At 46.3% G+C, this 20,006-nt stretch overlaps 2 protein-coding genes and 1 long non-coding RNA gene across 5 annotated transcripts; 1 reads left to right on the top strand and 2 right to left on the bottom strand.

Annotated features, from left to right (window-relative positions):
• Positions 1-44: 44 nt before the first annotated feature.
• fabp2 (fatty acid binding protein 2, intestinal) lies at positions 45-1,562 on the bottom strand. The gene is made up of 4 exons (XM_029150620.3): positions 1,404-1,562; positions 762-934; positions 403-510; positions 45-260 (listed from the first exon to the last, which is right to left on the bottom strand). The coding sequence occupies exons 1-4, from the start codon at positions 1,468-1,470 to the stop codon at positions 210-212; spliced, it is 399 nt and encodes a 132-aa protein (XP_029006453.1). The 5' UTR covers positions 1,471-1,562; the 3' UTR covers positions 45-209.
• A 706-nt stretch (positions 1,563-2,268) lies between these two features.
• On the top strand, positions 2,269-15,658 carry LOC129603840 (uncharacterized). Of its 2 annotated transcripts, none has more exons than XR_008694068.1 (3): positions 2,269-2,542; positions 14,206-15,429; positions 15,522-15,658. It is a non-coding gene; the product is annotated as an uncharacterized LOC129603840 (long non-coding RNA). The 2 variants fall into 2 exon arrangements; XR_008694069.1 differs by lacking the exon at positions 2,269-2,542 and adding an exon at positions 2,555-2,748.
• gucy1b1 (guanylate cyclase 1 soluble subunit beta 1) lies at positions 3,658-19,395 on the bottom strand. Of its 2 annotated transcripts, XM_029145049.3 has the most exons (13): positions 19,254-19,395; positions 18,893-18,966; positions 17,616-17,716; positions 17,380-17,498; positions 16,826-17,023; positions 15,570-15,800; positions 15,285-15,401; positions 14,545-14,678; positions 14,177-14,374; positions 12,791-13,028; positions 12,026-12,166; positions 5,204-5,358; positions 3,658-4,882 (listed from the first exon to the last, which is right to left on the bottom strand). In XM_029145049.3, the coding sequence occupies exons 1-13, from the start codon at positions 19,254-19,256 to the stop codon at positions 4,735-4,737; spliced, it is 1,857 nt and encodes a 618-aa protein (XP_029000882.1). In that variant the 5' UTR covers positions 19,257-19,395; the 3' UTR covers positions 3,658-4,734. The 2 variants fall into 2 exon arrangements, with proteins under 2 accessions (XP_029000882.1, XP_029000889.1); XM_029145056.3 differs by lacking the exons at positions 3,658-4,882; positions 5,204-5,358 and adding an exon at positions 5,365-6,596 and having other exon boundaries at positions 11,981-12,166.
• Positions 19,396-20,006: the final 611 nt, after the last annotated feature.

The raw sequence follows: 20,006 nt of genomic DNA, 5'->3' as shown, positions 1-20,006 counted from the left end.
TCAAATCCTAATTATAAACCTCATATATAACAAGACAGAACACAGGCAGTTACCGTATGCTTTTATTATCGCTAGTATCAAAATCCAGTGTAATTTAAAACTGCTTCACATCAAAGTCGTGCACTTGTTACAGCTTATGTTGATGGGGTCATTCAACACGATACAGTTCAAACAGATGTCTCTTTTGTGGATCCGTTGATTAGCAGGTCTTAAGCCCTTTTGAAAATCCTCTTAGCATCCACACCTTCGTAGTTGTAGCTCTGTTGGGGTAAGATTATTAGATAAAGTTAGACTAAAACGTCATAGCGCTTCATGATCAAGACACGACGGAGCCATGGAGTCGACCTTCACAGCAGGTGGATAATATCTCAGCAGGTTCTGGAAATATAAATCCACCCTCACCTGTATGAGTTCGTCTCCTTGGATGATTCTGGTTGTTGTCAGTTTCTTTCCGTTGTCCTTCCTGGTGAAAATCCCCGTCAGCGTATCTCCCTCCATGGTCCATGCGCCCTGAGCGGTGAAACGTGAAACATACGCTTGAAACGAATGCTCAGCAGAAAAGGTGCTGCAGAGGCACACGGACAGGCCGTGCTGACAGAACGTTGAAAACCAACTAACAACAACTGTAAATGCAAAAAAAGCCCAGAAGTGACCTGTTTGTCCTTGTTGGAATAAGATCATAAAACGACAAACACCTGATGAACTTTAACCTCGTGATGGTCAGTCTTTGAGCAAATAACAGTTTACCAGCGTGTGCTTACCGACAGTTCTGTTCCATCTGCCAGGCTGTAATCGAAGGTGACCCCCAGGGTGAAGTCTATTTCCAGGGTGCGGAAATTACTGCTCTCCTTGACGTGGAACTTTTCTCCGGTCTGTTCGATGACTATCTTGAGGTTGTCGTGAGCGGCCAGCTTCCTCTTCACCATGTTAATTCCTATGAACAGAGCCAATGGTGATGTTCATAGGAATTAGGGTAAGCAGGTGTATAAACAAAATCAGTGCAGACGGTCAGTGGACCACAGAGGGTTTGGAAAGTTAGCATGCTGCTATTTGATTACTTTAACTTATTACTATGTTTAATTATTTATTATTTTTATACCTCTCACTTTTATGTGTGCAAATGCTTATGAATAAAACAAAATTAAATATAAACCAGTCTGCTGCATAAATAACACTGAGCAACTTTAGTAACAGTTAAATATCTGCATTATATAGAAAATATACTTGTTATGCAGTATATTAACTTTTTTTATAATAATCTATATATAATCTATAATAATTATCCAGAGAGTACACTGATGAAGATCGGAATATTTATATTCTCCACATTAAGTAGTGGATAATATTAATACAAACTTCTCAAAGAGTGTAAAGCACATTATCAGCGCTTTAACATAACTCACCCATTTGTTCCATGAATTTCTCATAGTTCTCATTGCGATCAATTTTCCAGGTGCCGTTGTAAGTCATGGTGGCGGTGAGGGTGAGCTGACGACTCTGCAGGAGGGAGTGTCCCGCACGCGGCTCGCAGCCCCTTATAAACCGTGATCCCCCTTATCTCCACATGCACCTGAACGCTGATGTGGCCGTCTAAAGCTCATTTTGTCCACAGCTGCAGCTGATTGGTCAATAATGTAAAAAGATCATGTCATACTGCAAATGGTTTGCATCCGGTTGTGCCTTTATCTCTGTTTGCAAAGGGTGTTTGTGTGCCTGTATATTAAGAATACTGAGAGCAGAAGTGCATGAATTTACTGAAACAGTGTCTCTCATGTTTGGCTGAATCGCTTCCCAATCACCCAAGAGATGACTGATATGGGATAAACCTTTTAGAGTAATACAGCAATTGCAAGCTATGCATTTGCATAATATATAAATAATATATATTTACAGTTTGTGCAGCTCTACACAGCTCCACTGTTACAGTCAAGCTGAAATGAATGTGTGACTTAGGACTGTGATAGCATCTGTTAAATCTGCTGTGTTTCTTACAATGACTATTAGAGAGTATTATTACTGTAAGTATTGTAGCTCTTCCTGTAGACGAGTACAGTCCTGATGAGTCGGTTGTACTAGTAAGTGTCTTTCCAGCGCAACCTTTCACCTTAATTTGGCATAGTTGATACTGTACCTAAGACCTTTGATATTTTAAGTTAATATTAAACAACATTTTGTGTGCCAAATATAATGACTTTATCATACAGAGTTTGGATCTATAACAGCGCATGCAGGACAGTTTGTCTTCCTGCGTATCACAAGTGTGACAAGGCAGAAGTGAAATGATGCCCTTCTTTATCTGAGTGTCTTCTCTCTCTGTGGCTGAGAGACCTTTGCCTGATAATCACCAGCACCTAATTAATCTGGCCCTTATCATAAAAGACACTTTACTTGTGTAACAGCAGTGATGAATCTTGATGCCCTTGCTGAAGCTAATCTTTAACACAGTTATATCGTTTGATCGCTTGATCCCCGTAGAATCAGCTGTAACCGTGCGTAAAACATGATAACATGGTGTCACCAGACGACCGTGTCACCAGAGACTGTGAGTTATATGTGAGAATGAGTTATATATTGCACCTATGTGTCTGTTTAAATGGTTGATAAATGTAAAACGGTCCCCTCGGTTTGGTTCCTGATCATCTGATGACGCACACCCACAGGAGCCCAGCTAAATTAGTTTAGCTAGCTTAGCTTTGCTTAGCTAGATTATCTTAGCTCAGCTCAGCTCAGTTTGGATCCATGACAACTGTAAGTTCGCTTGCCGTTCATCACCTACGGTCTCGCTAACTTTTGAGAAATTTTTTACCCGTTTTTTAAGTTAACAAGCAGTATGTCTGAGGACAGTTACTATATACTGCTTGTTAACTTTTGTGCTAAGTGGCTGATGCTAAGAAGTTTGTTTTGCTAGTTTGTATTGATTTGCAGGAAACTTTTCAATCATTAGTTTACGGGCTAAAGGGGCCTATTCTCATAATGCCTTAATTAAGCTACAGCGGGAGTGTTATTAAATCATCCTCTGTTTTAAAATATCTTATGGACAATCTTTTGAAGGATATTATAGGAACAGTCACAGCAGAACGTGCTTTAACTGTACGTTTGGTAGTGATGGGTTGTAACTTACAATTAATGAGGCATTGATTATAGTTTTTATGCCACTAACTATATCTAAGTATTTAGTACTTTTGTTTTTCGCAGATGTAGATCCCTAAAGTGATAAGAATAATTGATAATAATATGGAACAGCTATAAATCTGCTGTGTTTTTTGTCCAGTTTAAATACTGTAACTTACATCTTTTCCTTTATAGTTTTAATATTTAATTGTAATTCATAATTGTTGCCTTTTACAGTTTGTCACAGTTTGTTACAATATAAACACATTCATACTTATGTAATGTTTATGTAATTTTTACAAACTTTGGTCAACTTCTACTGGTCGTCACACTGAAATTGTGCTGTGTTTGCGTGTTTAGTCTACAGCATTATATGTATCAATCTGGCCACTAGAGGGCGCCATTTACAAGAAAACTTATATTCAGTCCAATATGTTCTTGTACTTCAGATGGAAACTGTTACAACACAGCCTGCAGTGAAACCACTTTCTATTTGTTAGACTTTAGCCTAGTGTGTACTGCACAAAGTAAACACAGACTAATCAACACTTCTCAAGACTATTTTATTAGTTACTTCCCAACACAAACATTGCAAATCCATTACACAAAATGCTACAAGAGGCACCTTTTTGTTTCTTACACAAAGCTGGAAGGTTAAAGGAGGATCTTTGCAAATTACATCATAAGAGAAAGTGGAAAAAATATTGTGTAATAATGTGAACTCAATCCAACAGAGCACATAAAGCTGTGCTTTTCATATATGATGGAGGTACATGCAACAGTTGCATCCAAACAAAATTAAATGTGTTTTTTAGGTAAAGAATTCTTACTACAAAGTATAATGATAAATACAAAGCAATATTATGCTAACAATACATTCCTAATGCACTTTATTGAGTGAGAAAAGCAATAATAATATTATTACTATTTTATCTAGAGAGAGAAATAAAAATAATAAAATAGTTTCAAGTGTAAATGTAAATAAATAGGACCATTAAAACACTTCTGGTACTTTTAAATGTAATATTGTCATGTATTTAGTTGAACAATTTTAAGATTTAATGCACAGGGTATAATCAAGTTGTTAAAATCTAATAATAATAAAATAATAATTAAATAATAACAGCCTTAATATGGGAAAGCTTTCTTTACTGTATAAGATTGTGATGCTAAAAAAAATTGTTTTCACTTTATATCAAGATGTAGCTAAAATCCTAAAAGTAAAATTAACTGGTGAAAAAATATTTTATTTATTTATAGTGAATTTCATTGGACATAATAAAGACAACAGTTTTTTCTTTTTTTGTGAAGTTTTAAAATAAATATGTATTGAGACAGATGAAAAAAACGCTTTGCTTATCAAAATCTGTAGCGACGTCAGGGACAATAATGTTTTCCATTGAGCATAACGTATCAAGTAATAAAAATCTGCACTATTGGTTTAACACTAATAAACATAGTGACGTCGTGATAGAGGATGTTGAAGCACAAACAAGCAAGACAATAAAACGGAGTCAAATACTTTTAGGCCGATAAATTATTAGTCTTTATACGTGTGCTCCATCATTTCTTTCCTTGAAGGTTCACTAGACAGTTACCATCTGAATACATGATGTTCTAGTGTCAATTAGTTTTGGCCGAGGCGGACTCTTCGGTGGGCTTCCTGGACAGAAACCACACCTTCATCGGGTCTTTCTTTCCTTTCATGGTGACGGGGCCCCGGTACTCCAGATGAAACTGAGGGTCGGCGTTCTCTGCAGACTGCAGACACCTGGAATACAGTTAACACCATCGCAAATCAGTCATGCTGCGCGGCCCGCTGCGATTTCATATCTCTTGGACTAAATTTAAGGGTTTTATGACAACAAGAACCATTGCATGCAGTGAGTCGTTCTGCCCTTATATAGACCTACGATTAATGGACTCCAACTCGTCTTTCCTATCTAACACCCAGTGGTATTTTCTTAACACATTACAAATCTGCTTGAAACACAGCTGAGTTATCTGGAGCCTGTGTAATGAAAACATGACCTCACAAAATACAAAATGCCACTGATATGCAATGCGGAGATTAGCCCTTTATAGTACTTACCGATACGTATATTCAGAGACATTTATTTTTCCCTTTTCACCAGTGGTTTCTGTTCGACTTGTGAGATTGACTGTATTGCCAAAAAGACAGTATCTGGGCATCCTCTGGCCAATCACCCCAGTCACCACTTCACCTGTGTGGATTCCAATTGTAATCTGCAAAGAACCAGAAAACTCACTGCGTGTCAGTTCTAAGCGGATCAAATGAATGCGTCTAGGATTTCACTACAAAACTGCCAAAAAATCACTGCTCTGATCATCACTTATCTGCTGTGAATTCGCTACGTTCAGCAACACATGACACTGAATACTGTAGATCTATTTCAATACTACACAAACAAACATGCACGGTGTGAGCAGAGAAACTATCCTGACCTTTAAATAAATCTGTTTAAATGCTACCACGTGACTGCATAAGTGATTTGTTCTCCTCAGAGAGGAATATATTTTTAAAAATGTAAGTAGCTGTCCAGACCAATCCTTCTCCCAAGTTGTCTGGCTCAAAGTCTTAAAGCTATCTGAGAAGGTGCAACATTTAGTGGGTGGATATAACTTTGCCAGAAATCACTCTACAAAATTAGATTGGTTCTGTTTCTTTAGGTTTTCAGTTGCCAAATGAATTCCAAAAGCAGCCCCACGTAATCTCCAGACTAATGTTTGGACTTGTGGACACTTCGGTGCTTGTTGTCTTCGGGGCATGAACAGCCTTTGAGTGTCTGAGACGAATGAGAATCTATTTTTAGCGGCGGGGTCGTGGGATGAGTTGGGTTTGTTTCTGCGACTAAACCGGTCTCCTCTTCAGCCGGTGCCGCGTCCAAAAATAAACAGCGCTTTGTTAAGCAGACGTGATTTTCCAAAGTTAAGTACCAACAGTCATTGATACAATAACAAACTCCAACCGTCTGTTAAACAAAGGCCCAGCGGCTTTTCACGGCTCCTTACTTCACCGCAGAACTATGCACATGTACGATTATTCTAAACAGACAGAAAACTCAACGCATGTGAATTGGTCTATTACAGTGGGATTAGAAGGCTTAATGTCTCTTATTGCATTTAAAACAAAAACATGTTAAACACTAAAAGAATTATATAAAAATTATATAATTATGCAATTATATTGTAACATATGACAAATACTGCTGATTAAATGTAATAAGTAATTAAATAAAAAGTAGTATTAAGGCTTGATCTAATATTACTTAAAGGGGCATTCAGTATATATTTTACTTTGTGCTTGAGTGATTCACAGACAGCAGGTTCAGCTCAGTCGCTAAGCTGCATGCTAAAAATGCTTCCTGGCTACTTTAACTTAAAGGCTGGCAACAGGGTTGTTCCTCCACCTCTCAGCACGATAACAGCTTCTCTGGCATTTCGTGTTGTAGTTTAGTAGGTGGCTTCAATGTCATGGACTCAGTCACTGCACCATTGTGTATGTTCAGTTCCGGTTTTATGTTCTTGTCACTTCCTGCCCCAGCCATTATTAGTTACTGCCAGCTTTACTTCCTGCTCCAGACCACACACCTGATCTCCATCTAGCCATCATCTGCCACTACTAAAGCACCACCTCTCACACCAACCCGTTGCCAGATTGTCTTTGTGTATTGACCAGCAATCCAGCGTAACTCTCATGACCTTGTACCTGTGTATGACCTCGCTTCTCCTGACCCTGATTCTCGCCTCATCTTTGATCCTGCCTTGCCGTGATTTTGACCCTAGCCTGCCTTGACCGCCGCTTGCCTAAACCTTATCTGTATTGAACCTGCCTGATCTGTGTACTGACCTTCGCCCGCCTGACTACGAATTAAAGTGAATTGTGTTACCACTCAAACCTTGCCTTCGCTGTGCATGTGGGTCCGCTACCTCGGAAGCCGTGACAGTACAATCTGGCCAAACATGGACCCAGCCAGCGCCGAGACCATCCGAACCGAGCTCCAAGCCCAGGCGGAACGGATCCGCAAACAGGAGGAGCAGACCGGAGTGCTGCTCCAGGAGTTAGCTCAGCACGCGGCGCGACAAGAGGCGCAGGTAAATGCATATGGGGAACAACTGAGGCTACTTACCCAGCAACTCGCTGCGGGGCTGACGCCGGCGCCCGCTCCAGCTGTGCCCGTCGCTCCGACTCCGCGTCCTCCTGCACCGAACGTTCATCTGGGAGCTCCAGCACGCTTCTCCGGAGATTCAGGTGACTGTCGAGCGTTTATCACCCAATGTGAGATCCAGTTTGAGCTGCACGCGCCAGACTTCCCCACCGAGCGAGCCAAGGTGGCGTACGCCGTTTCCCACTTGGCGGGCAGAGCAGAGCTGTGGGCAACGGCCGAATGGCAGAATAACTCCGCCTGTATGAACACTTTCGCTGCCTTCTCCCTAGCGCTGAAGCGCATTTTTCAAGAAATAACGCCGGGACGCGAAGCGGCCCAGCGGCTAACGAGCCTCCGTCAGGGTGACCGACCCGCGGCGGCTTACGCCATCGAGTTCCGCACACTAGCTGCGGAGGCGGGGTGGGACTCCACCGCTTTGATCGACGTGTTCCTCGCAGGATTGGCGCGGCGGGTCAAGAACAGCCTGGCGGCCACCGAGCTTCCGTCGGAGTTGGACGAGGTCATCGCGCTCGCCATCAAGGTGGATCGCCGGTTGTGGAGCAGTGACCGCGAACGCAGGGAGGAGGAGCGAGCCACACCCCCCCGCCATCTTCGACCACCGTCTCGCAGCGCGGCGGCCCCACCCAATCTGACGGTACGAGGGATTCCGCAGCCGACCGCGCGTCGGACCACGCCCCATGCCCCGGGATTGGTGGAGCCCATAGAAGTGGTTAGGTCAGTACCCACCGGCGAACCAATGGAGGTGGGGCGGATCCGGTTGCCCGAAGCCGAGAAGAACCGCCGACGGGCACTCGGATTATGCTTGTGCTGCGGCCAGCCTGGCCACATCGCTGCATCATGCCCAGTAAAAGCCCCCGCTCACCACTAGCCCGGAGGATAGTGGTGAGCCAGTCTTCTATGTGTCATGCCTCCGCCCGACCCATGCCCACCGTCACCTTATCCGTGAAACCCCAGTCTGTCCAGCAAGCGGTTCTGGTTGACTCAGGTGCCGACACCAGCCTTATGGACTCCAGACTCGTGAAACGGCTAGGGGTTAGCACGGTTCCCCTGCCCGCCTCGATGGAAGCAACAGCCTTGGATGGGCACCGGCTGTGGAGGGTGACTCACCGCACCGGCCCTGTAACTTTGACATTTGCCGACGGCCACTCCGAACAGATTCACTTTCACGTGGTCGAGTCCTCCTATCACCCGGTCGTGCTTGGCTACACCTGGCTTCGCCGACACAACCCCCGCCTCGACTGGAGGACCGGGGAGGTGGTGGAGTGGGGTTCCAGCTGTCACAATTCATGTTTCGGGGCAGGGTCCGAGGCCACGGCAGAACCGGCCCCGGAGCCCAGCATGGAGGAGATCGACCTGTCTGAGGTACCATCCTGCTATCATGACCTCCAAGCCGTTTTTAGCAAGGTCAAAGCCACCAGCCTGCCGCCGCATCGGGCACACGACTGCGCGATCAATCTCCGCCCCGGAACCACGCCACCCAAGAGCCGGCTATACCAGCTCTCCGCTCCGGAACGCCAAGCCATGACGGCGTACATCAACCAGTCCCTGGCCGCTGGCCTCATCCGCCCATCCTCCTCGCCGGCGGGGGCCGGATTCTTCTTTGTGGGGAAGAAGGACGGGTCCCTGCGACCTTGCATTGATTACCGGGGGCTTAACGCCATTACCGTTCGGGACTCCTACCCCTTACCTTTGCTCTCGTCCGCTTTCGAGCTCCTAGCCGAAGCCAAGATCTTCACCAAGCTTGACCTGAGGAATGCTTACCACCTAGTTCGCATCAGGGAGGGGGATGAGTGGAAGACGGCGTTTAATACCCCCACCGGACACTATGAATATCTCGTCATGCCATTTGGACTCACCAACGCGCCGGCCGTCTTCCAGGCGCTGGTGAACGACGTGCTAAGCCCCATGATTAACGTGTTTGTTTTCGTCTATTTAGACGATATCCTGGTTTTCTCTCGGAGTGAAGAAGAACATCGTGATCATGTACGCCAGGTCCTGAGAAAGCTGCTGGAGCACCGGTTATACGTCAAGGCAGAAAAGTGCGAGTTCCATGTCACCACCATCTCGTTCCTAGGTTTCGTGATCTCCCCGGAGGGAATTCAGATGGACCCCGTCAAGACGCAGGCTGTGACGGAGTGGCCCGTTCCCCAGTCTCGTCGGGACGTCCAACGGTTCCTGGGGTTTGCAAATTTCTATAGACGCTTTATCCGCCGCTTCAGCACAATCGCTTCCCCCCTTCATGCTCTCACTTCCCCCAGGACAACTTTCCAGTGGACCCCAGAAGCCAATCGGGCGTTTTCTCCAGCTCAAGGCCAGTTTCACCTCGGCCCCGGTGCTGCAGATGCCGGACCCGGCTCGTCAGTTCGTGGTGGAGGTAGACGCATCTGACTCCGGCGTGGGTGCGGTACTGTCCCAGCGTGATCCTGAAGGTGGGCGACTGCATCCATGTGCCTTCTTGTCCCGCAAACTCTCCCCTGCAGAACGCAACTATGACATCGGTAACCGGGAACTACTCGCGGTCAAGGTGGCTCTGGAAGAGTGGCGTCACTGGCTCGAGGGCGCCGAGCAGCCGTTCCTGGTGTTCACCGACCACAAGAATTTGGAATACATCCAAACCGCTAAGCGTCTGAACTCCCGCCAAGCCCGTTGGTCCTTGTTTTTCTCCCGTTTCAACTTCCACCTCTCCTACCGTCCAGGGTCAAAGAATACCAAGCCGGATGCCCTATCCCGAGTCCACGAGTCAGAGGAGGAGGTGGAGTCGCCATCGACTATCCTGCCTGCATCTTGCCTAGTAGGGGCGGTCACCTGGTCTGTCGAGGTTCGGGTGAAGGAGGCCACCCGGGGTTTGCCTCCACACCCAGCGTGCCCGCCGAATCGGCTGTTCGTGCCCCCGGAGCTTCGGGGGGAGGTGATCCACTGGGCCCACACCTCCACTTTTAGCTGCCACCCGGGAGTCCAACGGACAGCTTTTGTGGTGGGCAGTCGTTTCTGGTGGCCGTCAGTCCTCAAAGACATCAGGGAGTACGTGGCAGCCTGCCCAGTCTGTTCGACCCACAAGACCCCTAACCAGCGCCCTCCGGGGTTCCTCCAGCCTCTGCCCGTGCCCCATCGACCCTGGTCCCACATAGCACTGGATTTCGTCACGGGGTTACCCCCCTCCGGGGGGAACACAGTCGTCCTCACAGTAATCGACCGGTTTTCCCGATTAACCCATTTCATTCCTCTGCCCAGACTCCCGTCGGCCAAGCAGACGGCTCAGGCGGTGCTTGAGCACGTGCTCCGGCTCCATGGGTTCCCCAAGGACGTGGTCTCCGATAGGGGCCCCCAGTTTGTCTCTCGGTTCTGGCATGAGTTTTGTTCCCTGCTCGGGGCCCAGGTCAGCCTGACGTCCGGATACCACCCGGAGTCTAACGGCCAGACCGAGAGGACCAATCAGCAGTTGGAGACCGGGCTTCGCCTCCTTGCCTCCACCAACCCATCCACCTGGAGTCAACAGCTCCTCTGGGTAGAATATGCCCACAACACCCTGCCTTGCTCCTCCACAGGTCTGTCACCGTTCCAGTGCGCATACGGCTACCAGCCCCCACTCTTCCCATCATTGGAGGGGGAGGTCGTCATCCCGTCCGCACATGCCCTCCTTCGCCGTTGTCGACGCACCTGGTTGAGAGCGCGCCGTGCCATGCTCGCAAGTCAAGAGCGCCACAAGAGGGCAGCGGATCGTCGTCGGTCACAGGCACCCAGCTATGCCGTAGGTCAGCAGGTGTGGCTCTCCACCAGGGACCTACCCATCAAGACCCAGTCACGTAAGCTGTCGCAAAGATTCATTGGACCCTTTTTCATAGAGCGTATCATTAACCCATCTTCTGTCAGACTCCGCCTGCCTAGAACCATGCGTATCCACCCTACCTTCCACGTCAGTCGACTCAAGCCATTCCACTCTAGCCCTCTGGTTCCTCCCACGCCCCTACCTCCTCCACCACGGCTCATCGATGGGGGCCCGGCTTACACGGTCCGAGCATTGCTGAACAGTCGGCGGCGGGGTCGGGGGCTGCAGTACCTTGTTGACTGGGAGGGGTACGGACCAGAGGAGAGATCATGGATCCCGGCGCGGGACATCCTGGACCCCAGTCTCATTCGGGAGTTCCATCAAGCCCACCCGGACCTCCCTGGGCCGTCTGGGAATCCGCCCTAGACGGGGGGGTTCTGTCATGGACTCAGTCACTGCACCATTGTGTATGTTCAGTTCCGGTTTTATGTTCTTGTCACTTCCTGCCCCAGCCATTATTAGTTACTGCCAGCTTTACTTCCTGCTCCAGACCACACACCTGATCTCCATCTAGCCATCATCTGCCACTACTAAAGCACCACCTCTCACACCAACCCGTTGCCAGATTGTCTTTGTGTATTGACCAGCAATCCAGCGTAACTCTCATGACCTTGTACCTGTGTATGACCTCGCTTCTCCTGACCCTGATTCTCGCCTCATCTTTGATCCTGCCTTGCCGTGAGTTTGACCCTAGCCTGCCTTGACCGCCGCTTGCCTAAACCTTATCTGTATTGAACCTGCCTGATCTGTGTACTGACCTTCGCCCGCCTGACTACGAATTAAAGTGAATTGTGTTACCACTCAAACCTTGCCTTCGCTGTGCATGTGGGTCCGCTACCTCGGAAGCCGTGACATTCAACACTTCAAAACTTTTATGACTTTGAATTTTATTTCCCACCTGTACTGGTTCATCGTCCACTTTGACTTGTCCTGCGATCTCCATCATATCGAGCGCGAGGTGGCAGATGGACTTGGCGTGGTGCGTGCACGGCTCCGGAAGGCCGCTCACCGTCATGTACTTATCACCCACTGTTTCCACCTATAGAAAAGAGGAACCTTTCATCACAAATGATCTTTCACGCGGCTTCAATTGTTAAGTAAATCATCTCGGTACCACTGTGCATCTCGAGTCTTTTCAATGCGCCGAGCAGCCAATAATAACCTGAAACACCCTGAGATAAACACCCAAACACTTACATCACTGTAAAATGTTCAGGGCCTCTTCTAAAACCCTGGGACCACCTAGGTGTTCAGCCTGGAGAGTAAATATTACTTCTTTTGGTGACCCATTGCCTGAAGCCCATCCCTTGGAAGTGCCAGGGTCTGTTTGACTTCTTAAAGTGCATTCTTGTCTGAAAGCCTGGGATGTAAATCTGCTGCACGAGGCCTATAAAATTGTGCAGCCCCTCGGTGTGTTTAGAAGACGAGTGCTGCTCTCTTATTATAGAGAAGAACTCAAGTCAGTCGGATGCTGTATCATTCCTTACTGTACATGTAAGTGTATGTGCACACTTGTTTATGTAGAACTTTTTATTATCAGAGAAGTGCATTTATTCTGCACTGATCCAAATAAATGTATTCAAAAAGGCAGTAATTTCCGATCGTTGTCACGCTGCTGCATACATGTCATCCGCAAACATAGGGAAAAATGCCTGCTTCCAACCTTGTATACATAAGGGTTCTTCCGAGAGTCTGTCAGGATGTCGAAGCGCGTGTAAACATCATTGAGCAGGTTGACTATCTTGATGGCTCCCTCGGCCGAGGCGTGCTTGCTGCAGAAGGCGTTGAACCCCACGATGCCGCTGAAGAGGATGGTCAGGTTGTCGTAGCGCTTCGCCGGCACGGGCCGCTTGTGTCGCAGCTCGTTGGCAACGGACGGCGGCAAGACGGAGTAGAGCAGCCTGAAAGGAAGCAGAGAGGTGGCGTTCATGGTGGAGTGGAGCAGAGCGCTGGGCTGCGGCTGCCAGACTCAGGTCCGACCATTGGATCAGCATTTTATTTGCTCACCCACCACCTTTCGGTCATTCCGCTATGCGAGCAGCTCTCTGATAGGAGGGCGATGTGTGTTTCTATGGTAACTGGGTAGATCATGGCTGCCTGTTAAAAGCAAAATACCTTCCACGACGCACTATAATTTGAGGCCACATGATACATACAGATAACTTTGACTGCGAAGAGAAACACTCAAACACATTCAGGTTGTTTTATATTCGGGCTACGCACCTCAACAGCGGCCATGATGGAGCAGCAGCACTTTTAAATATTTAGAGAGGAGCCGCGAATTCTAATCAGTGTTTGGAGCCTGAGGCTCTGACACTGAAGAATAAGAAATAAAAATAATAATACAGGATTCCAATGAGAGTAAACGTGTTTTGCCATGGGAAAGTCGGCTTTCTACAGCAGTCTTTATAAAGACCAAACTCCACCTCCATGCTCCTCTCCAGCTGTCACCTACCGCTGTGCCAAATTACTATGACAGACCCTTTACTGAGAGCCAGAGTCAAAACTGAGTGTCTTCACCATAACAGGGACTGAGGAGCAGCTTAGGCAAATATCAACTTGTGTACAACGATGGATGCTGACCTCGGGTGGTCCTACTGTCACGCTGCCTCAACGCAGCTGTGACAGAATGAGACCTGCTGCACTGTCCCCCACTCTTTATTGTCTCCAATTCGTTGAACTTGGGTCTATTAAATGATTATATTGAGCTTCAGATAAAGCCACAAAAACAACACAGTGCTACAAATAGCAGATAATATCAGATCGAGGTTAAGTGACAACCTGCAGATACAGGATTATTACTGTACTGTAATATACAACAAAAAGACGGTGTTTGAATGTGAGAGTTACTGTAAGTTATTACTAAGAGGTTAAGTGGTTCCCAGCATGGGCTGAGTTGAGTTCAGCGGGTTGCAACACAATTAAACAGAAAAAAAACAAAGGAAACTGTATATTATCGCAGTATATTCATGTTATCTAAATTTTGACAGGGATAAGCCAAATACAGTAAAAAAAATAAACAATAAAAAGCCATTCAAAACATTCAAACCTATCCGTCTTCTTCTTCTCGTCCTCCAGGGCTCGGAGGGTGTGCTGCAGACGATCCGTCAGGATCTCCAGCTCCTGGGTCAGCTTGTACTCCTCGCGAAACTGCTCGCCCAGCAGCACCAGGTCCCGGGTGGCGTCGTGCAGCGGGATGTCGCTCAGGTACAGGCCTCTTCGCGTGAGATCGTCCAGGTTCATAACGCTGGTCGTCGAAGTGAAGAGGAAAAGGTGGTAAACTGTGGACGACTCATTTATTGCTGCTGTTTACGGCCTTTTAAAGCTCCAGTATCTTTGGCCAATATGCTAAAGCTAGCACTAGCTGTATGGATGGAGGCAGTGCTTGTGTCAGGGCAGGCTGCACTGAGGCCATACCTGGGTGAGCAGAGAAAAAGGATGTTCTCTGCCTCCGGCAGGTAAATCATCTGTCCTTTCAGCCGCAGACAGCTGATCTCCACCCCCGTCAGCTCGTCCTCGTTCTCTACTGTCTCCACATTCAGCAGGCCCTCCTGTCAGGATTACATCACATTTATGAATATTTCATTACATGTTCTTCTCTAAATCTGCCTCAAAACTGTCCCTGGCACCTGTTCAGCTCGATCTTTATTTTTAAATCTGCGCGTTTTTTGCTTCGGCTGCGTGCGTGCGTGCACATGCGTCATCCATCACTGGGTAGAATTCAGCGCGTTGTGCGTTTGTTTTTGCTTTGTTACGTATTTTTCCCCGCAGCATCAACGATTGCCTGTTTGTCGTGAGTACAAACTTCAGCTCTGCTTCATAAATAAATAGCTGTATGAAATTGTACATATTTACCTCTTTGAATGAATAATTGTTTGCATGCTAATATTTGCCTGTGAACAATTTCCTCCTCATTACCAATGTTGATGAAGCCTGTGGAGTCAAAATATTATGCAGGTGCTAAAAATATCAGTGAGCTCATAAATATTAATATTATAAACACTTTTGTCTACTATCAAGGTACATTTTGAGCATTTAGACTCTGGCGTGGTGCCATTAGCTTTCTGAGAGAGGGTCTGTACCCGCTCTTACTTTAAGTATATTAATTGTAGTGTAGGCACAAGGAGTGGTGAGAGCAGTAGTGATGTGTACTGTACCTTGCTTCGCAGCACGAACACGGTGTTGATGTGAGAGAGGATGCCATGATAACTGAAGTCAATGTGAGGCCTCACCAAGGAAAAAACTGAAGGGAGGTTACAGGTGCCAGGCTGGAGCTGAGGAGCACAGTAGAAGTGTGCATATGTAAGTTCAACAGAAATATGTGCCCACTTTAATTCCTGCAGCCTTTTGAGCCGCTCCAACCTGCATCTTTCATTCCATCAACATAATCACAGCTGACTTGCTGAATGTTGAACCCGGTCGGGCACAGTTGGGTCGGATACCTGTGGCAGGACTCGGTAAATGGCGTTTCCACACTGTGTGAGCATCAGGTCCTTGTCAAACATGAGGTGGAACGGGAAGGCTTTGCAGAACGTGTACGGGCTGATCCGAGTCTCCTGAGTGCCGTTCTCCTCGAAGCCGTCCAGGTCCTCGTAGAACGCTTCCTCCTCCGAGTCCTTCTCCTCAATCAGGAACTTGATGTGGTCGCACTCCTCACTTTTGGGTTGGATCATCTGCGTAAGGGGAAGTGAAGTAACTGAACAAGTTGTTTTCCCAAAATAAATTATAAATTAAATAATTAGATAAAATCCTTGAACCCTGCCAATATTACATCTGTCAGTAATAATTCACTAAGAGTCATTTTAATCTCCCCTTTATTGCTACAGCACAAATAGCATATAAAATGTCATTATTCTGTGGGTTTATGGGCATAAGGCATGCTGACGTCAAGCTGCTGTCTCTGCACCCTGTTGCCACAGCAACAGTGGCTAATATTTCCAGAAATTGGGTGTCACATTTGGAGCATTTGCCATTTTCTGTTCTTTCATTACACACACAATTGTTGAAAAATACTATCTTGTCTGTACAATATGATTAGGTTTGGGAGAAAATGTCATTCGCTTATGAAATGAAAAGGAAACTCTGAGGCTAAAGTACAGTAGACGTCTGGGGAGTGTAGCATTAGAAGTTATTGGTATTGATTAGAGACATTAATATACAAATAAAAATACCAGCGACTGACAGTTTATTACACTATGTTGCTGTTAGAAATTTGTTTAATAGTTTACACAAAATCATGAGCAGAAGTAACAAATGTGGTTCGGTCCACACACTAAACGATCTAATAAAGCTGCAGTTAGTCGAATTCGACCAAGGCTAAATACAACCGCTGAAGGGGAAACTTCCTGAAAGACTCCCAACATCTCCAGGCTGGGACTCTATAACTTCCATCTAAAAATATCCTCTGACTCACAGACATTAGCCAAAAAGTCAGTGTGGCTGTCAGTGTAACACTGGGAACTTCCTGTTGTTTAATCTTCACATTATAGCAGTTTTGCACATACTCCCAGACATAAACGCAAACATTCTGACACCATGTTTTACAAGGACTCTTGGAAATTTTGAAATTAATCGGCAAAAAACATAACCTCAAGTCGTCTACAGCGCATTTATCATCATCAGCAGCAGCAGACGTGAGCCATTAGAGCGGTGGAGTCACTGCAAGCGAAAAGGGGGAACAATAAACAGCAAAGCACACCTTCATCTCTATCTCTGTTCCGTGGATTTGCTGGGCGACGGTTTTAATGATGCCAATCACGATGTCTTGCAGGCCTTCCCTCTCTGAGTAGTAGTGCAGGATCAGATTGTTTCCCTTCTCTGCGTCGGTGCAGCGGAACGAGGGCGCCCTCATGCCCGGGTAAATGGTGCCCAGGTGGTCATGCAGCGCGTCCAGGTTCTGGGAGTTGACATTAAAACGGAGGAGATGAACAGTGGATCACAGCGCAAGCAGAGTTGGATGCTGAAATGATGCCGTACCAAAGACATGAATCATTAAACGGGCCGACAACTTAATCTCTCACTTCCTGAACAATAGGAGACGTGAAAAGCAGATTAAGGGATTAATGTTAAAAATAAATAGACGTGAGCAGCAGAGGTGGCGATAGACCGGAAGAGGACCAGGAGGAGTAATTCACACAATAAAACACAATGTCTCCGTTTTCTGAATGAATGCTAATTATTTCCTTCCCCAAACTTTTAATTGAGCGACAGTAAATCGATTACAGCTCAGCGTCCAGGGAGGCGAGCGCTCACCTGCAGGAATTCGCGAACATTGGAGCCCAGCACTCGCAGGATCGTGTCGTATCCCGACTCCTGGCAAAACTCAAAAAACATCTTCCCGAACAACTGCAAGATGTCGCCTGCGTCAATCTCTGAAACACAGAGAGGGGCTCAGTGGCACCTCAGCCTGCGACGCAGCCTGTAATTAAGTTCCAGCGTGAAAGCGTGTCACACACTGTGTAATGTCAATAAGGAGCATCGTCACTTACTGAGAACTTTACTCGCAGCTGCGACAAGATCATATGTTTTGGCGTCCTCATATATGATTCTAACAAGGAACTGACCCTCAATGTCAAGCTGAGCCTCCCTCCTGGAAACAAAGTCACGTGACAGTAAACATTAGAGCAGAGGAAATCAGTCAGCGTAGAAAACTCCAGGCCGTGAGTGCTCCTTCCTTTGGACGCTGACCAGTTAGTGTGAATTGTCTTGACTCATAAGACAACAGATAAAAGGTTTCCACTTGTTTCTGGTGACTGTGTTAAGTCTAACTGTCTGTAGTGCTGAGGTCGGTGTAGATTACATACATACACATTTTGCAGTCTAATTTTTTATTAAAAGCTTAAAGGTCATGATGCCTGCTGAATTCTGAATGACTTAAAGTCAAGACCAGCAACATCCATTTCTTCAGAATGATTTACAGCTGGAAAAACAAACCGAGCCCCCAAAGGTTATGCAAAGACACCATGAATCAGTCAACTCTGAGAACAGTCGCTTCGTGGCGCATTGTGCTTTAAGGAACAAATCCCCTTCGTTCAGGCAGCAGAAAACGCTGCACCACAGTAGCATTTTCTGTGGTGGCTGGAGAATGAGCTCTTTGAAAACATTTACACAAGACAGCCGCCGCTGCTTTTGGGCAGGGTCGGGTCAAGGCCAGTGAAGACTACAAATGAAAAATAAACGTGGACCCGGCCAAGTATTTTAACATTCTGAAACACGTTAGCGTGTCAGCGGTGAGAGGAATTTTGCTTTTGGATCTCATTGAAAAGGGAAAACTTGGAGTTGGAGACTTGGAGAAATTTAGGTCTGACCTTAAACTGTTTGACACAAATGTGTTAACAATGGAATGTGGTAGTAAACTACAAAGTAAACGTTTTTAGTGAACTATGATTCATGATGATAAATTAGAAGTTTGTCAAATAACGGGCTCGATGATTGTATTGCATCAGTAACTAAACTAATGGTTAAAATATTTCTTACTCATTGTTAAACCTTTACTCCGTTTTAAACTTGTACAACATGAAACAACTGGAGTGAATGAACGCATCCACGTAGATGTTCTATTTATTGTCAGCTCAAGCTGAGTTTCAGCGTGACCCTGTTCAGAGCTGAGGTTAATCAATGTCTGTCCCTGTCGGCTGTGGACGGACGTGGGAGCTGGGCGCGTGGACGGCCCCACGGCGGGCCTGCGCCGTTCCCATGGTGCGCTGTGACCCCGTGGAACCCTCCGACGCGGCCCCAGCGGTGAAAACGAGATCGCCAAACTCACTTGATGTCCTCCCACACTTCCGGGCCATAATTCCGTAAAACCAGCAGCTCCAAGGCGTGATTCACGAAGCCGTACTGTGGATGCAAGAAGACGAGCAGCGCGTGAACGATTCCACGCAGACAACAGATCAGTTCCCAAATGCAGCGGCGTGTGTTCACACGTCGCGTGCTCGGACGCTTTACATTGACCCGCACGCAGATTGTCTTCACCTGTTCACATACAGTGATGTGTAATCAGGGAAAATATTGTATAACAACTACACAGTGTCCTCCTAACGGGAAACGTCAGCTTCACTGCGCGGCCGCACAAACCGACTCACGTCCCATTATTAAAACCCAAATCCCACTCTTCGACTACTCACCATGGCGACAGCTGCGCTTCGTTTTCCTTATTTTTAATCGAAATGCGATGAATCTGACAGCGCCGACATCGCCTGGTACAGATGCTGCGCCTGCGCCACGCCCCCTTCTGCCGGGGCAGCTAACTGGCAGAGAGTCTGTCCAATGGAAGCGCACGACAGGTCTTACGTAAGCCACCGCTGGCCAATGAGAGCGAAGTGATGGTGAAGCTGAAACCTCCGCAGACAGAAATGCACTTTCTGACACTTTAATGCATGAAACACCAGGATTAGTGCTGTAAACCTTTCACCTAGGATTATTATAAACAGAACAAGATGTCGCTTACTTAAATAAAAACAGGCAATGGGATTTTGTTGTTAAACATACGTATATTTAAATTTTAGTTTTGTATGTGTTATACTTTTATCATTCATTGTTTGACACCTAAATTGCACTTTTCATATTAAAGGTGCCTGCATTTAACTCTTTTATCGGGTTATTAATTGCGAGCAGCTCCATCAAGTCATTAAACTTTAACTGCTTTTTGTCTCAGGGCCACAGAAATTCAGAAACATGTCACTGGGCAAGAATTGTCTGCCCTACACCTAATATTTAAGGCATGTGTATAATATGCTTTTCAATGGATATATTTGATTATTGCTAGTCCCAAACTAACCAGTAATCACAATTTGTAAACTCAGTTATATAGTCTACATAATATACCTGGATCATATAACAAATACAAGTAGTTTATGTGTTTGTATCAGTGGCTTTCT

The sequence above is a fragment of the Betta splendens genome, chromosome 1 (assembly GCF_900634795.4).
Source record: "Betta splendens chromosome 1, fBetSpl5.4, whole genome shotgun sequence".
Taxonomy (NCBI): Eukaryota; Metazoa; Chordata; class Actinopteri; order Anabantiformes; family Osphronemidae; genus Betta; species Betta splendens.
This window is presented reverse-complemented; position numbering and strand designations above follow the sequence as displayed.

Coding starts and splice junctions, on each gene's coding strand:
- gucy1b1 (XM_029145049.3), bottom strand. Junction 17,717..18,892: donor GAAGTGTGGGAGGACATCAA/GTGAGTTTGGCG, acceptor CTTTGTTTCCAG/GAGGGAGGCTCAGCTTGACA. Junction 14,375..14,544: donor CTTTTTCTCTGCTCACCCAG/GTATGGCCTCAG, acceptor TTCGACGACCAG/CGTTATGAACCTGGACGATC.
- fabp2 (XM_029150620.3), bottom strand. CDS start 1,470: ATGACTTACAACGGCACCTGGAAAATTGATCGCAATGAGAACTATGAG. Junction 511..761: donor CAGATGGAACAGAACTGTCG/GTAAGCACACGC, acceptor TTCACCGCTCAG/GGCGCATGGACCATGGAGGG. Junction 261..402: donor AAGGAGACGAACTCATACAG/GTGAGGGTGGAT, acceptor TTACCCCAACAG/AGCTACAACTACGAAGGTGT.